This window comes from Ostreococcus lucimarinus, chromosome 4 (genome assembly GCF_000092065.1).
Source record: "Ostreococcus lucimarinus CCE9901 chromosome 4, complete sequence".
Lineage (NCBI taxonomy): Eukaryota > Viridiplantae > Chlorophyta > Mamiellophyceae > Mamiellales > Bathycoccaceae > Ostreococcus > Ostreococcus sp. 'lucimarinus'.
Window position 1 is genome coordinate 723605 of NC_009358.1, and position 19152 is coordinate 742756.

The following is a 19152-nucleotide window of genomic DNA, read 5'->3' on the forward strand; positions in this document are numbered from 1 at the left end:
GACGTGGGATGAGGACTGACGTGATGACGCGGGTGATTTTCGAAACGCAGCGCGACGCGACTCTCCGCGACGCGCGCCGTCGCCGGCGTCCCGGTGAAGAGGTGCGCGGAGGCGATTTTCGCGAACGCGCGCGGTGTCGTCGTCTTTCGTGTGCGAAGTGGGATAACGCCTGAACGCAGACTGACGTTTGATTATTTTTTCGTACGACGCAGCGCCCGTGTCGCGCCGCGCAAGTCCGTCCGCGGCGGCGCCGCCGTGACCAAGGCTTCCATGGTTGAGGTTGCGCAAATCGCCAACCAGGGTGCGGAGATTGCGTCTATCGCCACGACGTGCTTCATCATCACCCTCATCGGTCTCGCCTTCGGTTTTGTGCTCCTTCGCGTCGAGGACTCCGTCGTGAACGGCGAATAAACGCTCGTCGATCGGTTTTGACCACGGCGGCGTTCGGAGGGCGATTTGTTTGATTTTTGCTCAGCGAGTAGCGACGTCGCGCGCCACGCGTGCGGCGACACATAGAAGCGATAAATATTACATCACACGATGTGCGTAACCACCGCGTTTTCCACGCACCAGCGCCCGCGTCCGTCGCCGAGCCGTTCGCCGACTCTCGCGCGTCTCGTCTCGCGCGAGGCGCGAGGCACACGCCGCGTCCGCACTTCAGAGCGTGAGATGGAGTCCGTGTGGTGCCACGACTGCGCTCGGCGCGTGCACGTCGCCGCCGCGGCGCTGGATCAGGGCTCGCGAGACGCCAAGTGCCCGTCCTGCGACGGCATCTTTCTCGAGCGCGCCGAGTCGTCGTCCGCTGCCGCGCCCGCGCGCGGTCAAAGGACGGGCATCTCCGTCGTCTTCGGTCCCGCGTTCGTCGCGCACGGCGACGGCGCGTTCGGCGACTTTGACTTCACGCAGTTGGACACGCGAAACTTCGACGCGCCGTGCGACGCGCGCGCGGTGGAGGCGCTTCCGGAGCGCGCGTGGGACGGCGGCGACGAGAAGACGTGCTCGGTGTGCCTCAGCGAGTTCGCGCGCGGCGATCGCGTGAAAACGATACCGAAGTGCTCGCATGAGTTTCATTTGAATTGTTTGACGGAGTGGTTGAAACTGGTGCGTGCGCGACGACGCGCGAGGATGAACGGATGGCGCGGACTGACGACGAATATAGCGCGATACGTGTCCGGTGTGCAGATGCAAGGTGTGCGACGATGGCGTGGCGACGACGACGACGGCGTGAGCGCGCGCGGGAGTACAAACAAACATAGCGATATAGATAGTCACCGCTTCGTGACTTTGCGAGCGAAATGCAATGCGATTTAGACGAGCGCCGCGCGATATGATTTCGACGACTCCGTTCGATTACAACCGCTTCTCAAACGACGGTATCGCCGCCTGAGAAGCCAATATATCCACTAAGTAGAACTCGCTAAGATTGATCATTCACGCCCTGCGCTTACTTGCCTTCCTTGGCGGCTTGGAGCTTGAGCACTTTCTGTTTCGAGGAAAATCGCGTTCGTCGCGTGGGTTAGTCGCCGCGCTCGTCGTCGTCGCTTCACATCGCCTTTACACGCGCACAAACCGCTCGCAATGCGACGCACCTTGACAATCTTTTGCTCCTCGACGAGGAACGCGCGCACGATGCGCTCACGAACCGCGCCAGCGGACAAGACGCCGCCGTACGCGCGCGTCACGCTCTTCTTGTTCTTGGACATGTGCTTGCGGCTATACTTTTGCGTCGCCACGCGCGGAACCTATCGATCGCGGACCATCAACGCGCGTCAACGTCAGTCAAAATGCTCTTCACCGCACGCGTCCTCCCTCGCGCGCGTTTGCGTCGCGCGCGCGTCGCGTCGACGACATCGATCGCGACGAAAGCCCTAGCGCGTCGACACCGATCGACATCGCCGCGCCCTCGCGCGCCTCTTCGCGCGCTCCCGCGCCCGCGCCCGCGAATCGACGACGAGTAATTATCCACACGCACCCCGTGAATGCGACCGGCATCACCAGCCGGCGTTTGCGCGCCCTTGGTCGTCTTCTTGACGTAGGCGATGCCCAAAGACCCGCCGGGCAATCGCTTCTTGACGATCTTGTTCGAGCGCGTGTTGTACGCGTGGCGTCGCTTGTACGTGATACGGGGCGCCATGTTTGTTTTCGTGCGTTTGGTGTCGCGCGGGAGCGAGCGAGGCGCAAAGAGACGGATTGTGCGCGCGATTGCTTCGTTTTGGTACCCGCGATCGAGTACAGGGTTGTGGGAACACATGTGCGCGCCGCGGCGCTTGATAAGTTAATACACGAGCTAGCGCGCGCGCGAGGACTAAACAACGCGCGCTTACGCGCGGGAAAATCACACAATCAAATCACGGAAACCCTAAATCGCTCTCTTCATGGTCGTCGTCGTGGACGTAACGCGATGGATGCGACGGGCGGCGCCAGAGCTTGATTTCGTTGAGCGTCGCGGTGAGCGCGGCTTCGGCGGTGAAACGCACGGCGGTGACGGGCGAGGTGTGGAGCTTGTGGGTCATGATAGGGACGAGACGTTCAACCTCGTCGCGATGGGCGGACTGAACGATGTTAGCGTCGGGGCCGACGAAAGAGGGCGCGCGACGAGACGCGCGCGCGGCGCCGACGGAGAGTCGCGAGGCTTGGTCCGCGAGCGTGGCGGTGTTCGAGTCGCGCGCCGCGGTTTCGCCGAAGTCGTCGTCTTCGGGGAAATGCCAGTCCCAGAACGCCACTCGACAGTCCTCGCCCACGGAGGCGATTCGAAGGAAGCGATGACCTTCGCCGGCGGCGCGCTCGTCCACGGCGACGTCGGTGATCCAGCTGCGATGGCCGCCGCACCCCCACGCGACGACTTCTCGCTCGTACAACCCCCATATTTCGAGCATATCGCTCTCACCACCAGCTATGACGTACCGACCGCACGGGCTCCAAGTCACGGCGTTGAAACCGGCGTAGTAGGACTTGAAGCCGGCGACGATGTTCGGCCTGTCGAGCTCGACGTCCAACACGCGACACATCCCCGCCCCATTCACGACGACTAAATAACGACAATCGGGAGAAAATGCCGCGGCATTCAGCGTATGTCGTCCGAAATGCCATCGCGCGCTCGGATTCGACCCGGGAACTTGCGACGCGGCGACGCTCAGCGCCGACGCGTCCGCCAACGCCTCAAACTTTGCCGCGACGACATCCTTCGACGAATCGTACGTGTACATGCTCCCATCGGCGTGCAACGACACGAAATCGAACCCCGTCGCGAGGTTCTCCTTATCGTCCCCTCTCGTTCGCCACCGCACGCACGTCGTCCTCGACGCGTTCACCCCGTCGCCGTCCGCGTTCCATCGCGTCGTCGTCGCCGTCGCCCGCTTCGCCTTCTCCCCCAACCATCTCCCCAAATCCACCCCACACACCTCCCCGTTCGCCAATCCGACGAGCAAATCGCATCGTTCGCCCTCCTCTTTCGCCCTCCACGCCAGCGACGTCACGCACGCGCCTCCGAACGTCACGCTCGCCGCCGTCTTCGCGTCGTTCGCCTCGTCCAACGCCATCGCGCGCACCCCCTCTCCCGCGTTCACCAGCGCGTACCGCCGCCCCTCCACCGTCGCCACCTCCACGCGCTGTCGATTTCTCGCGTCGTACGCCTCGCGCGCGCCCGCGCCTCGCGCGCGCGCCCCCGCGCGTCGCAGCGACACCGCGCGCTCCAGGTTGTACCGCCCCTCGGGCGTCTTGAAGCAATCGCGCGCGTCGCCGCGCTCGCGCGCGCGGTCGAGCGACGTCGACGCGCGCGTCGCGTCGTCGAGCGACGCGCGCGCGCGCGACGGCGCGTCGAGCGACGCGCGCGGCATCGCGCGGCGGAGTGTCGCCGTCGCGTCTCGCCCCGCAGACGGCGACGCGATGGCGACCGCGGACGCGCGCGTCGACGCGTCGAGCGACGCCGACGCCGACGCCGACGCCGATGCGTCGTCGCCGACGCCGACGGCGCGCCGCCGCGACGGCGCGCCGCCGACGCGACGCGCGCGGCGCGACGCGATGGCGACGGACGCATCGAACGCGGACGACGCGCGCGGCGCGCGACGACCGAGCGACGACGCGCTGGCGCGCGCGTACGAACTCCTGGACGCGCGCGGACGCGGATATTTCACCGCGCGCGACGTGCGGCGCGTGGCGGACGCGAACGGGTTCGCGGACTGGTCGGACGAGCGCGTGCGCGCGATGGTGTCGGCGTTCAAGCCCGAGGTCGAGCGGCGCGTCACGCGCGACGGCGCGGACGAGAGTTTGTTTAGAATGAGTAGAGTAGAGTTTGAGCGCGCGGTCGCGCGCGCGGGGGCGCGCGCGCCGCGCGCGTGATTGAAACGTACGACGGAGGCGCGCGCGCGCTCGAACGACTTCGGCGACGACGACGCGCGACACTCGACGACGCCGCCGATGATGGCGCCGCGCGAGCGCGCGAGGACGATGTCTCGCGCGAGCGCGCGATCCCGCGCCGCGGTCGTCGCGGTGGTTTTCGCGGCGTGCGCGCTGTGCGGCGTCGTCGACGCCGCGCGCTTATCCGCCGCGGATCGCGCGGGCGACGACCTCACCGCGCTCGGCGCGGACGCCGTGCCCGAGGGCGACGGCGGATTCAACGACGGGTTCGTGTCTTCGCTCGGCATGGTGCTCGTGAGCGAACTCGGGGACGAGACGTTCATCATCGCCGCCATCATGGCGATGCGAAACTCGCGAGGCGTCGTCCTCGCGGGCGGGCTGTGCGCGCTCACCATCATGACCGTGCTGTCCGTCATGCTCGGGTTGGTGGTGCCGCAGTTGATTAGTAAAGAGACGGTGAGTAAGGCGGCGTTCGTTTTGTACACGTTCTTTGGATGTCGGTTGATGTACTTGGCGTACAAATCGGACGGCGCGGCGTCGATGACGGGGGAAATCGAAGAGGTTGAAGAAAAGTTGGAAAAGGGAACGTCCGTGAGCACGCGCACGCGCGTGGCGCGTGTTTTGGCCAAGATTTCGTCCCCAGTGTTCATCGAAGCCTTTGTGCTGATCTTTTTGGCCGAGTGGGGTGACAGAAGTCAGATCACGACCATCGCGTTGGCGACGCATAAAAACCCGTACGGCGTCGCCATCGGCGGTATCCTGGGCCACACGTTCTGCACCTCCTTGGCGGTTGCTGGAGGCAGAATCGTCGCCATGAAGATTTCCCCTCGAACGGTGTCGTTCGTCGGTGGTATTCTCTTCTTCGGTTTCGCGTTGCACGCGCTTTATTTCGGCGCGCCCGGAACTGAGCACATGTGAGCGAAGCGCTCCGGCTTGACAATAGCGATCACCGTAGTTTTTTAGAAGCGCGCCACACGGTGCGATGATTGAAAGCAATTCATATGGTTAATAAATCAAGCGATAACTACCAGTACTAGACATCGATGGCGACTCTAAGAGCGATCTCTCTCGTCTTTGTTCTTTTGCATTTCGTCGATGAAGCGGTCGATGGCTGTCACCATCTCTAAGTTCACCTCATACTCCGCCTTGAGCTCCTCCGTCGCGTCCGGCGACTCGTACATGTCTTGCAAGAACGAAACCATGTATTCGTACTCCTCCTTCGTGAATAACAGCGCGGCTTCCGCGACAGCGGACGTCGCCAACAAGCTCTGCCGCTTCAACTGCGGCGGCAAATCGTGAAACTTCTTGTAGCAGTTCCCGATTCGTTCCCAGTCCCCGTCGATCATGCTCTCGCACAAGATGCGCAAGTGCACATCAATGATCGTGCTGCACGTCGTGAGATCGCCTTCGTACACTTGCGTGTACACTTCCACCACGCTCAGTTCGTTCACCGCGTCGTACGTCGTCGTCGCCCCCAGCAGCGCCGCCGCCTGGAACCTCGCGTTCACGCTCGAGTCCCCGACGTTCGTCGCGCACGCGGCGATGAGCTTCGACTCGAGCTGCGCCCACCCGAGGACGTCGTCGTGCTCGATGATCTTCGCGGGCGCGTCCGGGAACTGCCGAAGCGCCGCGTTCGCGGGCGCCTCCGCCGTCGCGGCGAACGGTTTGGCGACGCGCGCGCGGTGCGCGCGCGATGCGCGCGCGATTCGCGCGGTCGGAGTGAAAACGGACGCACGCGCGGTGCTCATCGTTCGTCTCGAGGCGCGCGAGGGCGCGGACGGGCGCGAGCACGGCGCGATGTGCGGATAAGATGCGAGTCGCTCTGACGTCATTTCCAGTGTGCCAGACGCCGTGAGAGCGGACGCGCCGATCGTGTCGCGAAACGATGGATTGCGGGACGAAAGCGAAGCGAAACGGGTGATGTGAAACTTGCGAGCGTTGCAAATATGTTGGTCTAGCGTACAACCCGTCGCGCGCGACGGGGAAAGAATCGCTCGCCTCGGCGAGGCGAATCGTCATCCATACTTCGGCTTCCAAACCTTTTCGAACCAATCTCTGGTTTTCGCCCACGCCTCGTCGGGGGTGTAGATCGGCTCGTACCCGAGATCGTTTTTCGCGGCCTCGATGTTGAACCATCTGTTGATGAGCAACATGCGCACGGAGAACGGAGTAAGTTTGAACTTTTTGCCGCACAGGTAGCCGACGGCGTCGCACGCGTACGCGAGCGGCATCATGAAAGTCCAACCGGGAAGCTTGAACTTGTTCTTCAACGACGGATAGCCGAGTTCGACGAATGCGCGATCCAAGAAGTCCCACAGCTTGACCGGCTCACCGTCGGTGCAAATGTAAAACTTCTTCAACGCCGGCGAATTTGGATACAACGCTCGCTCGCCCAAAATCAACCCGTGGCAATAATTATCCACGTAACACACGCTGATCAAGTTTTCCCCGTTCCCGAAAATCCTCAACCTCTTGGCGTTGATCAGGAAGTTGTGCATGAACAGCATATCCCTCGGTCCGTACACCTGATGCGGCGCCACGGCGACGCTAAAAAACGTCTTCCCGTCGCACGCGTCCATCATCGCCTGCTCACCCATCGCCTTACTCTCCGCGTACTCCTGCAAGAACACCTTCGGGAAACCCAATTCGCTCTCTCGCTTTCCATTGATATCGTTCCCATCGAACCGCGTCGAGGGCGACGACGACATCACGCACTTCGTAATCCCGTGCTTTTTGCACGCCGCGATCACGTTCAGCGTCCCCACGCGATTCACCGCGTCGTACAGCTCGCGCTTATGATACGGCCCGACCAGCGCCGCGATGTGCCACACGCACTCCGCGCCCTCGAACGCTCGATCGACGTCATCGGGCTTCGTGAGATCGCCCTGAAACCACACGATGCGGTCGTCGTCCTCGGCGTCGCTCGGCCTCGGCGCGACGTCGAACGCCACCACGCGCTCGGCGCCGCGCTCGACGAGCATCTCGACCAGGCGACGGCCGACGAAGCCCATGCCGCCGGTGACGACGCATCGCTTGGGGACGGGCGGGAAGGCGGCGGGGACGGATTTCTTCGACCTCGCCATCGCGCGAGGCGAACAGTGCGGCGAAGAGCGAGCGCGCGCGAGCGACGTCGACGAGCGCGCGTTCGGCTAAGAAGAGTTCGTGATGATGATCAACGCTACCTAGGATTGTGATCTCTCCGGATGAGTGGCTAATTCTATCGCGCGCGCGGCCGGCGCTCGTCTCTGCGCTCACGGCGCGCTCGGCGCCGTCGCGGAGTCGATGGCCGACTTCGCCGCTTTCAAACGCTCCTTCAACTCCAACGCGAACACGCTCTTTAAATCTTGATCGCGCGTGCGCAAGATGTACTCGTCCAACCCGCCGGCTTTGTCCATGCAGCGGAGCGCGTGCGCGGTGACGCGCATCGGGATCATCTCCTCCAGGAGTTCGCTGTACACTCGCTTCTTTTGCGCGTTCGGAAGCCATCGACGGCGAGTTCTGCGCGCGCGAAAATGCGACACGAATCGTTAGTCGATGACCGGCGGCGCGGCGGCGCGCCGAGACCGTGCGTCGGGGCGGTGAGATCGCTCGAACGCGACGCGAACACGCACTTGTTGCCCCCGTCCTCGCTCACGTTGTTGCCGAATTTGATGTGTTTACCCGCGAACAGACCGCGGCGCGCCTTGCCTTGCACCACGCGCGCGAGGGCGCGTCGCACGGCGGGCGCGAGCTCGGTGGACATCGAGGCGCGGCGCGGACGTGTGCGGTGAGGTATCGTTTTCGTGGGTGATATCGTACAGCGCGAGCTAGGTATGAGTGAATGAATGTTTCGTTTGTGCGCGCGACGCGCCGTGCGGTTTCGGTGGCGACCTCGGCGAGTGTTTCACGTTCGAGCGCGACGACTTGCGTCTCCTTAGCCGTCGTAGCTATCGCACGGCGAGTCGGGGACGCGACCGTGTCTGAACTTGCACGCGTCGCCGTTCCAGCAGTTGCCACGATCGAAGTGTTTGCAATACACCGGCCCTCGGCGCGGCGGATCGGGTTTCCTCGCGAAGAGCTCAATGCGCTTCCGCTTTAAACTCTGCTGCTGATGCTGTACGTTTTGTAAACGCTGTTGAATTTGCCGTCCGACGACGTCACCGTATCTCGCGCCGTTGTTCATCGCCCCGACGTGTGTCTCTGTCGATGAACGACTCACGACTTCGCCCTCTTCGCCGGGCACCCAAAGCTTTTCTAACGGATGCGACACACCGGCGTTTTTGTACTGGAACCCGAGCGCGCGTGCGCACCCTTCTGGTGGTGGCGGTGGAACTTCCGTGGCTTGTGTAATTTGCGCTTTCATGATTCGGACATCTCCTTGATTCTCACCCTTAGCCATGGACGTCGGAGGCGGAGGAACGTCGACCATCTGCGCATACGCACGCTCTACGGGGGCCAACGAAGCGAGAGGATGAGGTGCTTGCTGCGGCGTATTCTTCGCATCTTTCTTCGCCTGCACCGCTGCTTTGTGCATCTTCGAAGTCTGATGCTGCGCCCAGACGTTCGCCAAGGACGTAGGCGTAGGCGCATGGACGGTGTGATCGCAAATCTTGCACCGCTTTGAATGTTTGAAATCCTTGGTAGTTTCAGCTTTCAGCTGAGTTTTCGTCTTCTTCACTTGCACTTTTTCTCCGAGTCTTTCGAAAACAGAAGACGCCGGTGGAACTGGAAGTGACGGTATTGGCGACGACGACAACGATTGCAAGAGCGCGTGACTCTGCGGTGCGTTGTCTTCTTCCCACTTAATGTGTTGCTCCGCACCCTCGAGTGCAGCGTTCGCTTCTTGCCTCGTGATGCTGGCGTGAAACGGAATTCCGGCCCGATTTAATCGCGCTATTTGCTCTGTAGTGGCGCGCTGGACAAAAAGAACATCGTTCGCGCTTGGAGCGAGCGCGTGACCGTGGATCTTCATGAACTGGATGCTCGTCGGCAGCGCGACTTCGACTGGATTTGAGAGCACTTCGCGAATCTTTGTCACCTTATCTGACGACATCGAACCGTAGGCCGCGATGACGAGCGCTGGAAATAACTTGACTCGCTTCACCAAAGTATCCAAAGCGCAGTCCTTGGACGTTCGATTTTTGAAGAAGTCGCGCGCCTCCTTTTGTAGTGACGACGGAATCGCCTTGGCTATGAAAGAATCGACCGAATGTTGCTCAAAGAGCGCCTGCGAAAACGCGCGCAACACGCGCCACAAATATTGCGCGTCTGTCGTCTTTTCGTCATGCGACATTTCCGTGAGCTGGTCGCTCGCAAAAGCGTCCAGTGCGTGCATCGGACCGCCCAAGTACTGCGAGTGCATCGTCACCTTGGTGTCCGCTTCGGTGACGTTGAGCAAAGCCTGCGCCACGTCCTTGCAGCGCGTCGCCTTGTCATCCCACGCACTACCCGCTTTGCTCGACGCCGCGCCTCGGGTGCGATCCAACGTGAGCTTCAAAGCGTTCAAAGATGTGATCGCATTGCGACCGTCGCTCTTATTCATCGCCTCGGGCACGCTCTCGGCGAGCGCGTTCGCCGCGTCTTCGATCGCGCGCACCGTCGACTCCGGCAAGTTCTTCGACATGTCATCGCGAACACCAACGCGCTGCGTCAGATGTCGCGTATATCGCATCAGTTTTTCGTACGGCGACTCCGCCGGAATGCGCATCTCCGACGGCAATCGATCGTGCGCGTCTCGCACGAGCTCCACCGCGTTCGCGACCTCCGCGTCTCGCGTCCGCCCAGATCTCTTACACGCCCGAAACGCATTCGCCACCGCGTGCAGCGCGTCTTGAAATCTCTGTTGTCCCTCCCTGTCCGCCACGCGCGTCGTCACGCGCGCGTCGTGCCCGCTCTGCAAACCTCGCGAGAGCGTGTTCGCGAACGCCGCGTCCTCGTCATCCTCCTCCGCCGCCGCCGCCGCCGCCGCGCGTCGCTTCTTCGCCGTCGGCGTCGCGCGCGCGCCGTCCGCGCGCGCGTCGTCCTCGTCGTCCGAGCTCTCCGCCGCGGGCATGCCCGCGCGCCTCGCGTTGACCGACGCCGCCGCGCCGCCGCGCGTCGGCGCCTCGCCCGCGCCTCCACCGCCGCCGTCAGCGACCTCGACGTCGCATCCGCGCGCCGACGCGTCGCGCGATGCCGACGCGCGACGCGACGCCGCGCGTCGTCGATGTCGCGTCCGTCGCGTCGGATCTCGGTCGCCCCGTCGATGGGTCGCGACTCGACGAGAGTCTCACACTACGCGCCTCGTCCCATCATCCACGCGCGCGATCGCGGCGCGGCGATCGCGCGCGTCGGCGAATCGAAACGCGCGATCTCGACGTCGTCAGCCAATCGAAACGCGCCGTGGGTCTCCGGTGATCGCGCGAAAGATCGCGCGAAAAAGCGCTCGCCGCGAAAAAGCGCGCGCGCGACGCGCTTTTTCGCGCGACGCGTCGCGCGCGCGAGACGGCGACGCGCGACGACACGCGAAGCGCGCGGGCGCGATCGAAGGGAACGGGCGTTTAGGGAACGCGCGCGAACGGACGGACGGACGCGCGGACGGACGGCGGACGGCGGACATGCTGACGCGGGACGACAGCGCGAAGGCGCGACGCGGCGACGATTTCGGAAAGGGCGCGACGCCGCGGTGCGTGACGGGGTTCGGCGCGAGCGATGGATCGACGACGACGTCGGCGCGATCGACGCCGTCGACGAGCCCGCCGTCGGTGACCGTGGGGGCGTCGACGAGCCCGCGACGGGCGCTGCTCGCCGAGGCGCTGCGATCGCGGGCGCGCGATGGCGCGGACGGGGGAACGACGCGCGACGCGCGCGCGCGACGGTCGCCGAGCGAGGACAGCGAGTATTCGTGCGATGAGAATTTCGTTTTAAAGAGTGCGGGCGGTGGTGTGGATGTCGGCGCGCGCGCGCGCGTTGGGAGCGGGCGAGACGTCGATGCCGACGTGGCGGTGCGCGAGGCGAGGGACTCGGACGAGGGGGGCTTCGCGTGCGAGTCGCGCGCGGCGTCGACGCCGATCGACATCCCGCGCGGGAGCGATGGAATGTTACACTGGAAAACATGCGTTCAAACGCGCGAGCGAGCGACGCGGGCCGATGCGCGACGCGCGCGAGGCGACGCGCGAGCGAGCCCGCCCGTTTTCGGGTGTTCTGACCTAACGACTGACGATCTGGTGTGATTCGACCGAATCCAGGCGCCGAAGACGACCGCTCGAACAGCCGCACGTGGCTTGACGAAGCGCGAACGAAGCGCGATCAAAGAAACTGATGATGACGACGACGTGTACTTTTTTATGATTCTTCGAATGATGCGCCCGAGACGTCGCGGGCGGTTTTGCACGCAATAAGGCTTCGAGTCCGCTCCTTCGCGTAATACGCGAAGGAACGATGGAACGCGACGCCTCGTGATTATTTTTTGCCGGTTTAGCTGGCCCAAGCCATATGTATATTCTGCGCCTCAATATCACTCCTTTCGCGCCGAGCAGTGCTGGCACTTGTGTCGATGTAAACTAACATGTTCAATTTTCAAATTCTAAGACTTGCGCTTCGTTCGCGTCGCACTGTACCGCCATCGCGAGGAGAGGACCAATTTGAACGGTGAATAAATCGCAGAGAGCGTTCGATAGCTCGCTTGGTTTATCCTCACGCCGAATGAGGGCGGTAAGGAGCGGGTAGATATCGGAGAGGTGCGTTTTGAAACTCGCCGCGTCGAGCGAGCGAACGGCGTCGAGCGCGTCGACGCACACCTGCGAGTACACGCGCGAGTACTCGCGCAAGTCGACGTCCGATGTCACGGTCTGTAAGCATTCGTAGTTCTTGAATGCGACCGACGCGGTGCGCGCGAGCTGATTCGATCGCGCTTCAGATCCATTCGCCGTTACTTGCAAACCGGCGAGCGTACGGAGCGCCAGAGACGCGGCGCTCGCTTCGACGCCGAGGACGTGTGGACGGGCTTCGTGAATGATGGCTGACACGCGCGGTATCGTTTCGTGCTCGCTGAAACATATGAGCGAAAGTGATGCCTTTGATGCGGTGGCGTACACACCTTCAAGAACATCGAGTAACACGAAGAGTGTGTCGACGTTGAAAGACGCGCGCGACGACGCCTCGGCAGACAAGTCGTACGCGGCGGACACCAGGAGCGCTTGAGTCTTAACGCGCACGATCGCCGCATTGACGTTCACCTCCCATGCGGCATCATCGTGACCTCGAATGAAAACGTCGAAGTCAGGCGTTGTTTCACCGAAAGCCTTCTTCAGCGCCTCCATGCACTGGTGCCACTCTCGCTCCTTGATTGACGAAGCGCCATTGATGAGCAAGCGCTTGAAAGCCACGACGCCGCACGCGGCGAGCTGCTCGTGCGAACGCGACGCGAGACCGCACAATAGCTCGAGCAAATCTGGCATAACTCCGGCCTCGACGATTGGTTCGTGAAACTGCACCGCCAAATCGACGACGAGTTCAAGACAACGCGTACACGTGCCGTACAACCAATCATCGATGTCCTCCGCCGCTACTTCGTACTCGACATCGCCGCCAATCGTTCTCGTGCTCGGCATGATATCCGCACGGACGTGATCAAATATAGGGAAAAGAATGCGTCCGTACACGCGTGACCAAAACCCAGGAGCGAACGAGCCGCCGTGGAACTTGAGCGTGTCGAACAACACCTCGAGCGCTGAGGTGCGAATTTCTGCGCGAGGGTCAAACGTGAGCTCAGAAAGTCCAGCCAAAAGAGGGAACCAAAAGTATGTGTGCGCATCGGCGTCTGTGAAACACGTCGTGGTGACTGTTGACTTCATCTGTGTCACTTCCACGACACCATCCGTCGCGAGCTGCTTCTCCGTCGCGGCGGTTTCTTCCAAGTCTCCGAGCGCGCCTTCGGCGAGCTTGAGAGCGCAAAAGCGCAGAAACGCGAGGGCGTTCAAGCAAACTTCCGAACCCGCCTCAGAGTTTGTGAACGCAACGAGACAATTGACGCAGTCGGTAAACGCCACTGTATCGGTTTCGATGATGTAGTGAAAATGCTCGCGAATAATTCGCTCGATGGTCTGGAACGCCAGCGCCACGATTTGGCTACTTTCGTCCGCCGCCGCCGTGGTGAACACCATGAACATCGACTTCCAACCAGACTTGATATGCGCCACGCGAGCCTGCACCATCTGCGAAACACACCGAATGATGAGCTCTCTGATTTCGACAGCCGGAGACTGACGCATGACGATGACAAATGGTCGCAAAAATTCGTTTTGGAACGAGTAGTTGGCCAATTCGGTACGACTTAAGAATTTCATGGCGAGCTGTCGAAGAGAGTCGACTACTTGCATGGATATTTGCAAGTTTGGCGAGCATCCCACCTTGACAAAGAAGTCGCTCAACACTTGCCATACTCTGGCCCAGATAAAACGAATACGATCCATGTTGAATGAAGCAACCTCGACAATCTTTCCGAGCGCGTACGCTCTCGGATGATTTGAAGACGTTTCTTCAATAGCAAGTTCACACAAGCTTCGAACGAAACCCACGATAGCATCACCGCTGAGATTGACGCTGGCGTGGAACAAATGATCAAGTTCATCGGGATGAAGTTGTTCGAGCACAGCTCGATCAGGTGGGTTCAAACCATCCAAGCCAAGTAAATCAAACTTTTGTTCGACCTCGACAGTGCTCGACGAATCGTCTCGCACGTTAACGTTGCTTGACTGCGGTGCGAGTGGAGACTTCAGTGCTCGGTCTGATGATATCGAACGCCGGAAGAGCCTAGGCCGGGCTTGTTTTTGTGCGTCGTCATCTCTACTGTATCCGGACTCCGAAAACAACGAACTATCGTTGAAACCGCTCGCGAGCGCATACAGATGCTCGTATCTACTCACACAAGCCAGAATTGTAGTCCACATGTCCCCGAGATCGTTTCCATTTTCGATCGCAACGCGCACTAAAGTCTTCACCGCGATGACATTCTTCGTACGCATTGAGTGTGCATGATGCAAAGAAGTCAACTTTGTAAGGGACGCGATAAATGTGTCTCGAGTCTCTTGCATGCCGAGCGTCGAAGTGACGCTGATGACTCTTCGGAAACACTCCAAACAGTTCGATATCACGGACACACTTTCACTGTCTTCAAATGCAGTACCAAGCAGCGACAGTATGGGATTCCAGATCAATTCAAGCATCGGTTTCGCGCACCCGGCCTCCACGACGGTCAGAAAGCCTTTCGTCGTTGCGGCCCGCGCGCGAACTTGACTTATCAAATCGGCGGTGTCGATTTGTATTGTTTCTTCTTCTCGCTTACCAGACATGAGCGAAAAGAGGACATCCATACCTAATCTAGCGGAAAAGTTGTTCTTATCTTTCTTTTCCGCGGCGCTCAGAGCCACCTCTGCTGGCTCCTTCAATTTGATCTCGTTATTCACGATGCGGTCGTACAAATCCTCGAGCACCTCGCTCGGCAAGTCTTGTCCGTCGTCGATCCCTCTGTTATTCCGAACAAACCCTTCCTTGGTCATTTTATTCTTAACCTGTGGGTTATGCGCGTCCGTATTAAGCATGATGACAGAAAACGCCAAGACGTAAGCGGTGTCGGCACTCTTGTACACTTCCGGATTCAACTTATGGTAGCGCTCGGCAAACTTCTCCATGAGCCTATCGATTTTTTGAGACTCACCTGGGAGGCGAAAGCCTTCTAAAAACTTGCGAATCGCGTCGTCAAGAGTTAGAGATGTGAAATCTAGCGCGTCAACGTATGCGTGCATGACCTGTAGCATCGGATCGTCGCGTTCACCCAAGTAATCGCCGACTACAGTCTTGTCCAGCCCAGGCGTCGTGCGTAAGAACTCGGCTATTTCATTGTGAGACGTCCCAAGGCGCCCAATCGATTGCAGATAAGCCAGACCTTTCTTCGCTTTCTTGTTGAAGAGAGTGATTCCCTCTTGGAACTCTTGCTTATCAGCCTTGAGCTTCGCTATGCTATCACCCAGATCCGCCGGGCTGCTCGTCTTCAAAGGTGTCGAAAATCCAGACTCAGATTCTTCCACGACGTCGTGCTGACTATCGCTCGTGCTCGCGTCGCCACCACTTTGTACCCTCACCCAATCGTCAAGTGATGCGACGAGGGTCGTCAAACATTCAAGCGCTTCGAGCTTGAGCACGGACTCGCGGGCCGCCTCTGGGCCGCTCGCCTGACTGACATCGACACCCTGCGCGATGCGAACCAAGGACAGAACACAGCGCTCGAACACGTTTTGGCTGTCTAAATCGCAGTCATAGTTCACGAAGAGATCAACCATGAGCTGCGAGTCGGCGCAGATGATTTGAAATCCCTTGACGAGCGTCGCGCGTTGATTGTATGCGCTCAACGGCGCGCCCTCCACGAGCTCGAGCGGCTTGAGCAACAACATAGGGAAAAAGAAACCAATTTCAGCCTTGAGGTAGGCCCGGTATCGAGTAAGCAGAGTCAAAAAGATTGAGCACGCTAGCTGATACGCTTCTGGAACATTAGGTGTCGCGTTGCTGACGATTGCGTCGCACAGATATTCACGCATGGCGTCGGCAAAACGTGAGCTCGAAGAAAATGCATCCCCGGCGTTTTCGATGATAATCTTGAGCAACTGCAGCGACAACACTTTGCTTCGAACGAGCGCAACACCATTGACGTCGGAGCCTGGTTTTTTCGAGAGCTTGCACAGCGACCTAAAAACTAAAAAGGCATCTGTTTCGAGCTCAGAAGCTTGTTCTGTGCCCGAGGTGCGAGCGGGCGTCATAGCTCCCGGCGAAAACGCGTCCAACGACTGCGTCACCGCGTTCGGAGTCATAGGGGCGGTATCATTATCGAATTCGCTCTCCGTAATCTCGTGCTCGATTGCGTCCGATTTCACCACCGCGTCTGGGTCTGAAAAGTAATTGAACGATCCCACCGAATTCATATCCGTCGTGACTTTATTTACGAACGACTGTACCGCTGCCGACATGGCCGTAACGCCGTCAACTTCGGCTTCGGAACCAATCGGTCGAAGCAGGTCCGCAACGACAATAGTCGGCGCTGAAGCGTGCGGGTCATCCGCCTCCAAACGATGAAAAACAGTCGTCAACATTTGCGTTAGCGTCGCCTTGGCTGTGTTTTGATTCACCTCTGACTTGCTCGAAAGGTAAATGTTGTAGCACGTCCGCACGACGCGCAAGAGCGCTCTATCGTGCACCTCGAACGTACGACTGCTCACTGCGGTGAGTATGCCCTTCAACACTTGTAACTCGACCGCCTCGTCTCGCACCTCCGCGGCGCCGCAGATCGCGTCCACGATTTCACCCGCGTGATTTCGCGCACCCGACGGCTCCGATTCGTCCCGCTCGCGCGACGCCGCGACCGTATCGCTCGCAACGTCGCCGTCATCCCGCGCGTCGACATCAGCCACGGCCTCCGCTCGTCCAGCCGCGTCGCTCGTCGACTCGAACCGCTCCAGCGTCCCGCCCGCGAGCGTCGCCCGTCCCTCCACCAAACCTCTCGAGATGAGCACCTGCACCGCTCCCAGCGCGGCCGCGATCACGCTCGCCGACCCGCTGTCCATCGCCGCGCGCAGTGGTGGCAGCACGACATCCATCTGCGCCTCTCGCAGCGCGTCCCCGCGTCCGCTCGTCGTCGTCGTCGTCGTCGTCGACGCCTTCGTCCCCAACGATTCAAACGTCCCATCCCGCGTCATCGCTCGCACCGCATCGATCGCATCGATGATAGCCGCGTGTTTCTTCGTCCCGCACGCGCGCTGGACGCGCTCGAGCGCGCCCTCGACGACGTCCACCGCGCCAGATGGCATCTTTCGATTCGCTCGAGAATCGCCGCCTCACGTCACCGTCTCGCGCGTTCGCGACGCGTTCGCGATCGACGCGCGTTCGCGATCTCGCGCGTTCGCGCGCGCGCGCCGGGCGCGGTCGCGGCGTCGCGCGTCGCGGTGTCGCGGTCGCGGAGTCGGCGACCGCGATGTCGTGGCGCGAGTAATCCGCATTCGGCGCCTCTCGACGCGCGATGTCGTACTTCGCGCTCACGGTGGTGAGCGCGAACGACGTCCCGATATACACGCGCGACTTCACCGCGCGCGAAGACGACGGCGCGCGCGCGGAGGTGCGTCTGAGGGCGAATGTTTGTTCGAACGCGCGAAGGATGCGAGACCGCGCTCGGAAGACTGACGACGACGACGACGACGACGACGCGCAGACGAGCGCGCCGCTGGACGCGCCGATGCGCGAACTCGTCGTGCGCGCGGCGCTCGATTTCGTGGACGAACGGTCGTGGGAGACGAACGCGACGTACCTGCGCGTGGTGGATCGATTCAACGACGTCGACGCGCACGCGCACTGCGCGCCGACGCGCGCGCGCATGGTGTTGCTCACGAACGGCGCGAGGACGAGCGGAGGCGAGGAAGCGGTGCGAGGGTTTTTCGGGGAAGTGCACGAGGCGCTGGCGATCGCGACGATGAATCCGATGCTCGGCGAGGACGAGGCGTTGGGGAGCGCGTTCGACGAGCGAGCGCGGTCGGCGGCGGCGCGGCGGTTGGGCGCGCGCGCGCCCGAGTGAAGAGCGCGGAGAGCGATGGTGTGTAGATGATGTATTTTATATAGTCATAGTCGTGGTCATAGTCGTCGTAGCGCCGCGTGCGGTGCGCGTTAGGAATCAACCGTCGGTTCCGGTTCGCGACGAAACGACGCGACGCGTCGCGGCGACGCTCGCGACGGCGCTCGACGCCACACCGCGACGCGCGCGAACCGCCGTCGACGCGCGAAGCGATGCACGCGTCCACGTCGACCGCATCGATCGCGTCCGCGCGCGCGCGCGGCGCCACCGCGTCGTTTCGCGCGCGAGTTCTCGCGCCGCGTCACCGCGCGCGCACGACGATGACGCGCGCGGAAGCCGCGGGATCTGTGCGTCGAGAGGTGCTGAAGAAGTCCGATCGCGCGAAGCTCGATCCGAGCTCGGACGCCGCGTTCTACGCCCAGCCGCGCTTCGTGACGCACGTCGACGACGATTTCATCAGCAAAGTGACCGAGTTGTACAGAAGACGAGTCCCGCGAGGAGCCGCGGTGCTCGACCTGTGCTCGAGCTGGGTGTCGCATCTACCGCGCGAGGTGGAATACGAAAAGGTGTGGGGCCACGGGATGAACGCGACGGAGCTCGGGAGGAACGAGAGGTTGGATGGGTTCTTCGTGCGGGACTTTAACGAGACGCCGAAAATCGACGCGAAGGATTGCAGCTTCGACGCGGTGACGATGTGCGTGAGCGTGCAGTACTTGCAACGACCCGAGGAGGTGTTCGCGGAGATCTTTCGGGTGTTAAAACCGGGCGGTGTGTGCATCATCACGTTTTCGAATCGATTGTTTTATAGCAAAGCCGTGCAAGCGTGGAGAGACGCGAGCGGTTACTCGCGAACGCAGCTCGTGAAGCAATACTTTTCATCCGTCGCCGGATTCACGGCGCCGGAAGTGATCACCGATTTAGACGACATCGTCGACGACTCTCTGTTCTCCAAGTTTCGTCGGTTCTTTCAACGCTCGCAGAGCGACCCATTTTACGCCGTCGTGGCGTATCGCAACTTCAAACCCGTCTACGAAGACGACTGCGTTCGCATGACGGACGAGGGCGAGTGCCTCACGGACAAGTCTTTCGATTCTATCGATTAACGGCGTTCGATTCATTTTACCATCACTCACGATTCCACGGCTTTTGTAATTTCATCGCTCTCGCAGGCTTTCGCGTCGTCCCGGTGGTCTCGCGCAATCCAATCTCGATTCCCCGGGCGTCAC

General features: G+C 61.1%; 14 protein-coding genes across 14 annotated transcripts; 7 read left to right on the forward strand and 7 right to left on the reverse strand.

Annotated features, from left to right (window-relative positions):
• Window positions 1–207: 207 nt before the first annotated feature.
• Window positions 208–411, forward strand: PETM (PetM subunit of cytochrome b6f complex; the record flags this gene model as incomplete). Its single annotated transcript, XM_001417296.1, has 1 exon — window positions 208–411. A coding segment is annotated over one exon (204 nt), but the record flags the coding sequence as incomplete, so codon positions are not given.
• A 258-nt stretch (window positions 412–669) lies between these two features.
• On the forward strand, window positions 670–1228 carry OSTLU_31341 (predicted protein; the record flags this gene model as incomplete). The annotated part of the gene is made up of 2 exons (XM_001417297.1): window positions 670–1101; window positions 1160–1228. The coding sequence occupies 2 exons, from the start codon at window positions 670–672 to the stop codon at window positions 1226–1228; spliced, it is 501 nt and encodes a 166-aa protein (XP_001417334.1).
• Window positions 1229–1444: 216 nt separating this feature from the next.
• On the reverse strand, window positions 1445–2134 carry RPL34 (Ribosomal protein L34, component of cytosolic 80S ribosome and 60S large subunit; the record flags this gene model as incomplete). Its single annotated transcript, XM_001417543.1, has 3 exons — window positions 1445–1483; window positions 1590–1742; window positions 1973–2134. The coding sequence occupies 3 exons, from the start codon at window positions 2132–2134 to the stop codon at window positions 1445–1447; spliced, it is 354 nt and encodes a 117-aa protein (XP_001417580.1).
• A 214-nt stretch (window positions 2135–2348) lies between these two features.
• OSTLU_15158 (predicted protein) lies at window positions 2349–3539 on the reverse strand (the record flags this gene model as incomplete). Its single annotated transcript, XM_001417544.1, has 1 exon — window positions 2349–3539. The coding sequence occupies one exon, from the start codon at window positions 3537–3539 to the stop codon at window positions 2349–2351; it is 1191 nt and encodes a 396-aa protein (XP_001417581.1).
• Window positions 3540–4020: 481 nt separating this feature from the next.
• Window positions 4021–4338, forward strand: OSTLU_31344 (predicted protein; the record flags this gene model as incomplete). Its single annotated transcript, XM_001417298.1, has 1 exon — window positions 4021–4338. One exon carries the CDS (start codon window positions 4021–4023, stop codon window positions 4336–4338), a length of 318 nt encoding a protein of 105 aa, XP_001417335.1.
• A 303-nt stretch (window positions 4339–4641) lies between these two features.
• Window positions 4642–5274, forward strand: OSTLU_15159 (predicted protein; the record flags this gene model as incomplete). The annotated part of the gene is made up of 1 exon (XM_001417299.1): window positions 4642–5274. One exon carries the CDS (start codon window positions 4642–4644, stop codon window positions 5272–5274), a length of 633 nt encoding a protein of 210 aa, XP_001417336.1.
• Window positions 5275–5408: 134 nt separating this feature from the next.
• Window positions 5409–6104, reverse strand: OSTLU_31346 (predicted protein; the record flags this gene model as incomplete). The annotated part of the gene is made up of 1 exon (XM_001417545.1): window positions 5409–6104. The coding sequence occupies one exon, from the start codon at window positions 6102–6104 to the stop codon at window positions 5409–5411; it is 696 nt and encodes a 231-aa protein (XP_001417582.1).
• A 267-nt stretch (window positions 6105–6371) lies between these two features.
• On the reverse strand, window positions 6372–7439 carry OSTLU_87094 (predicted protein; the record flags this gene model as incomplete). Its single annotated transcript, XM_001417546.1, has 1 exon — window positions 6372–7439. The coding sequence occupies one exon, from the start codon at window positions 7437–7439 to the stop codon at window positions 6372–6374; it is 1068 nt and encodes a 355-aa protein (XP_001417583.1).
• A 168-nt stretch (window positions 7440–7607) lies between these two features.
• On the reverse strand, window positions 7608–8098 carry MRPL28 (Putative mitochondrial ribosomal protein L28; the record flags this gene model as incomplete). Its single annotated transcript, XM_001417547.1, has 2 exons — window positions 7608–7854; window positions 7968–8098. 2 exons carry the CDS (start codon window positions 8096–8098, stop codon window positions 7608–7610), a joined length of 378 nt encoding a protein of 125 aa, XP_001417584.1.
• Window positions 8099–8269: 171 nt separating this feature from the next.
• Window positions 8270–10387, reverse strand: OSTLU_31349 (predicted protein; the record flags this gene model as incomplete). Its single annotated transcript, XM_001417548.1, has 1 exon — window positions 8270–10387. One exon carries the CDS (start codon window positions 10385–10387, stop codon window positions 8270–8272), a length of 2118 nt encoding a protein of 705 aa, XP_001417585.1.
• A 432-nt stretch (window positions 10388–10819) lies between these two features.
• On the forward strand, window positions 10820–11526 carry OSTLU_31350 (predicted protein; the record flags this gene model as incomplete). Its single annotated transcript, XM_001417300.1, has 1 exon — window positions 10820–11526. The coding sequence occupies exon 1, from the start codon at window positions 11305–11307 to the stop codon at window positions 11524–11526; it is 222 nt and encodes a 73-aa protein (XP_001417337.1). The 5' UTR covers window positions 10820–11304.
• Window positions 11527–12572: 1046 nt separating this feature from the next.
• On the reverse strand, window positions 12573–17060 carry OSTLU_36947 (predicted protein; the record flags this gene model as incomplete). Its single annotated transcript, XM_001417549.1, has 2 exons — window positions 12573–16709; window positions 16857–17060. Coding segments are annotated over 2 exons (4341 nt in total), but the record flags the coding sequence as incomplete, so codon positions are not given.
• A 521-nt stretch (window positions 17061–17581) lies between these two features.
• On the forward strand, window positions 17582–17908 carry OSTLU_9413 (predicted protein; the record flags this gene model as incomplete). Its single annotated transcript, XM_001417301.1, has 1 exon — window positions 17582–17908. A coding segment is annotated over one exon (327 nt), but the record flags the coding sequence as incomplete, so codon positions are not given.
• Window positions 17909–18127: 219 nt separating this feature from the next.
• Window positions 18128–19029, forward strand: OSTLU_37443 (predicted protein; the record flags this gene model as incomplete). Its single annotated transcript, XM_001417302.1, has 2 exons — window positions 18128–18200; window positions 18263–19029. Coding segments are annotated over 2 exons (840 nt in total), but the record flags the coding sequence as incomplete, so codon positions are not given.
• Between the last annotated feature and the right edge of the window lie 123 nt (window positions 19030–19152).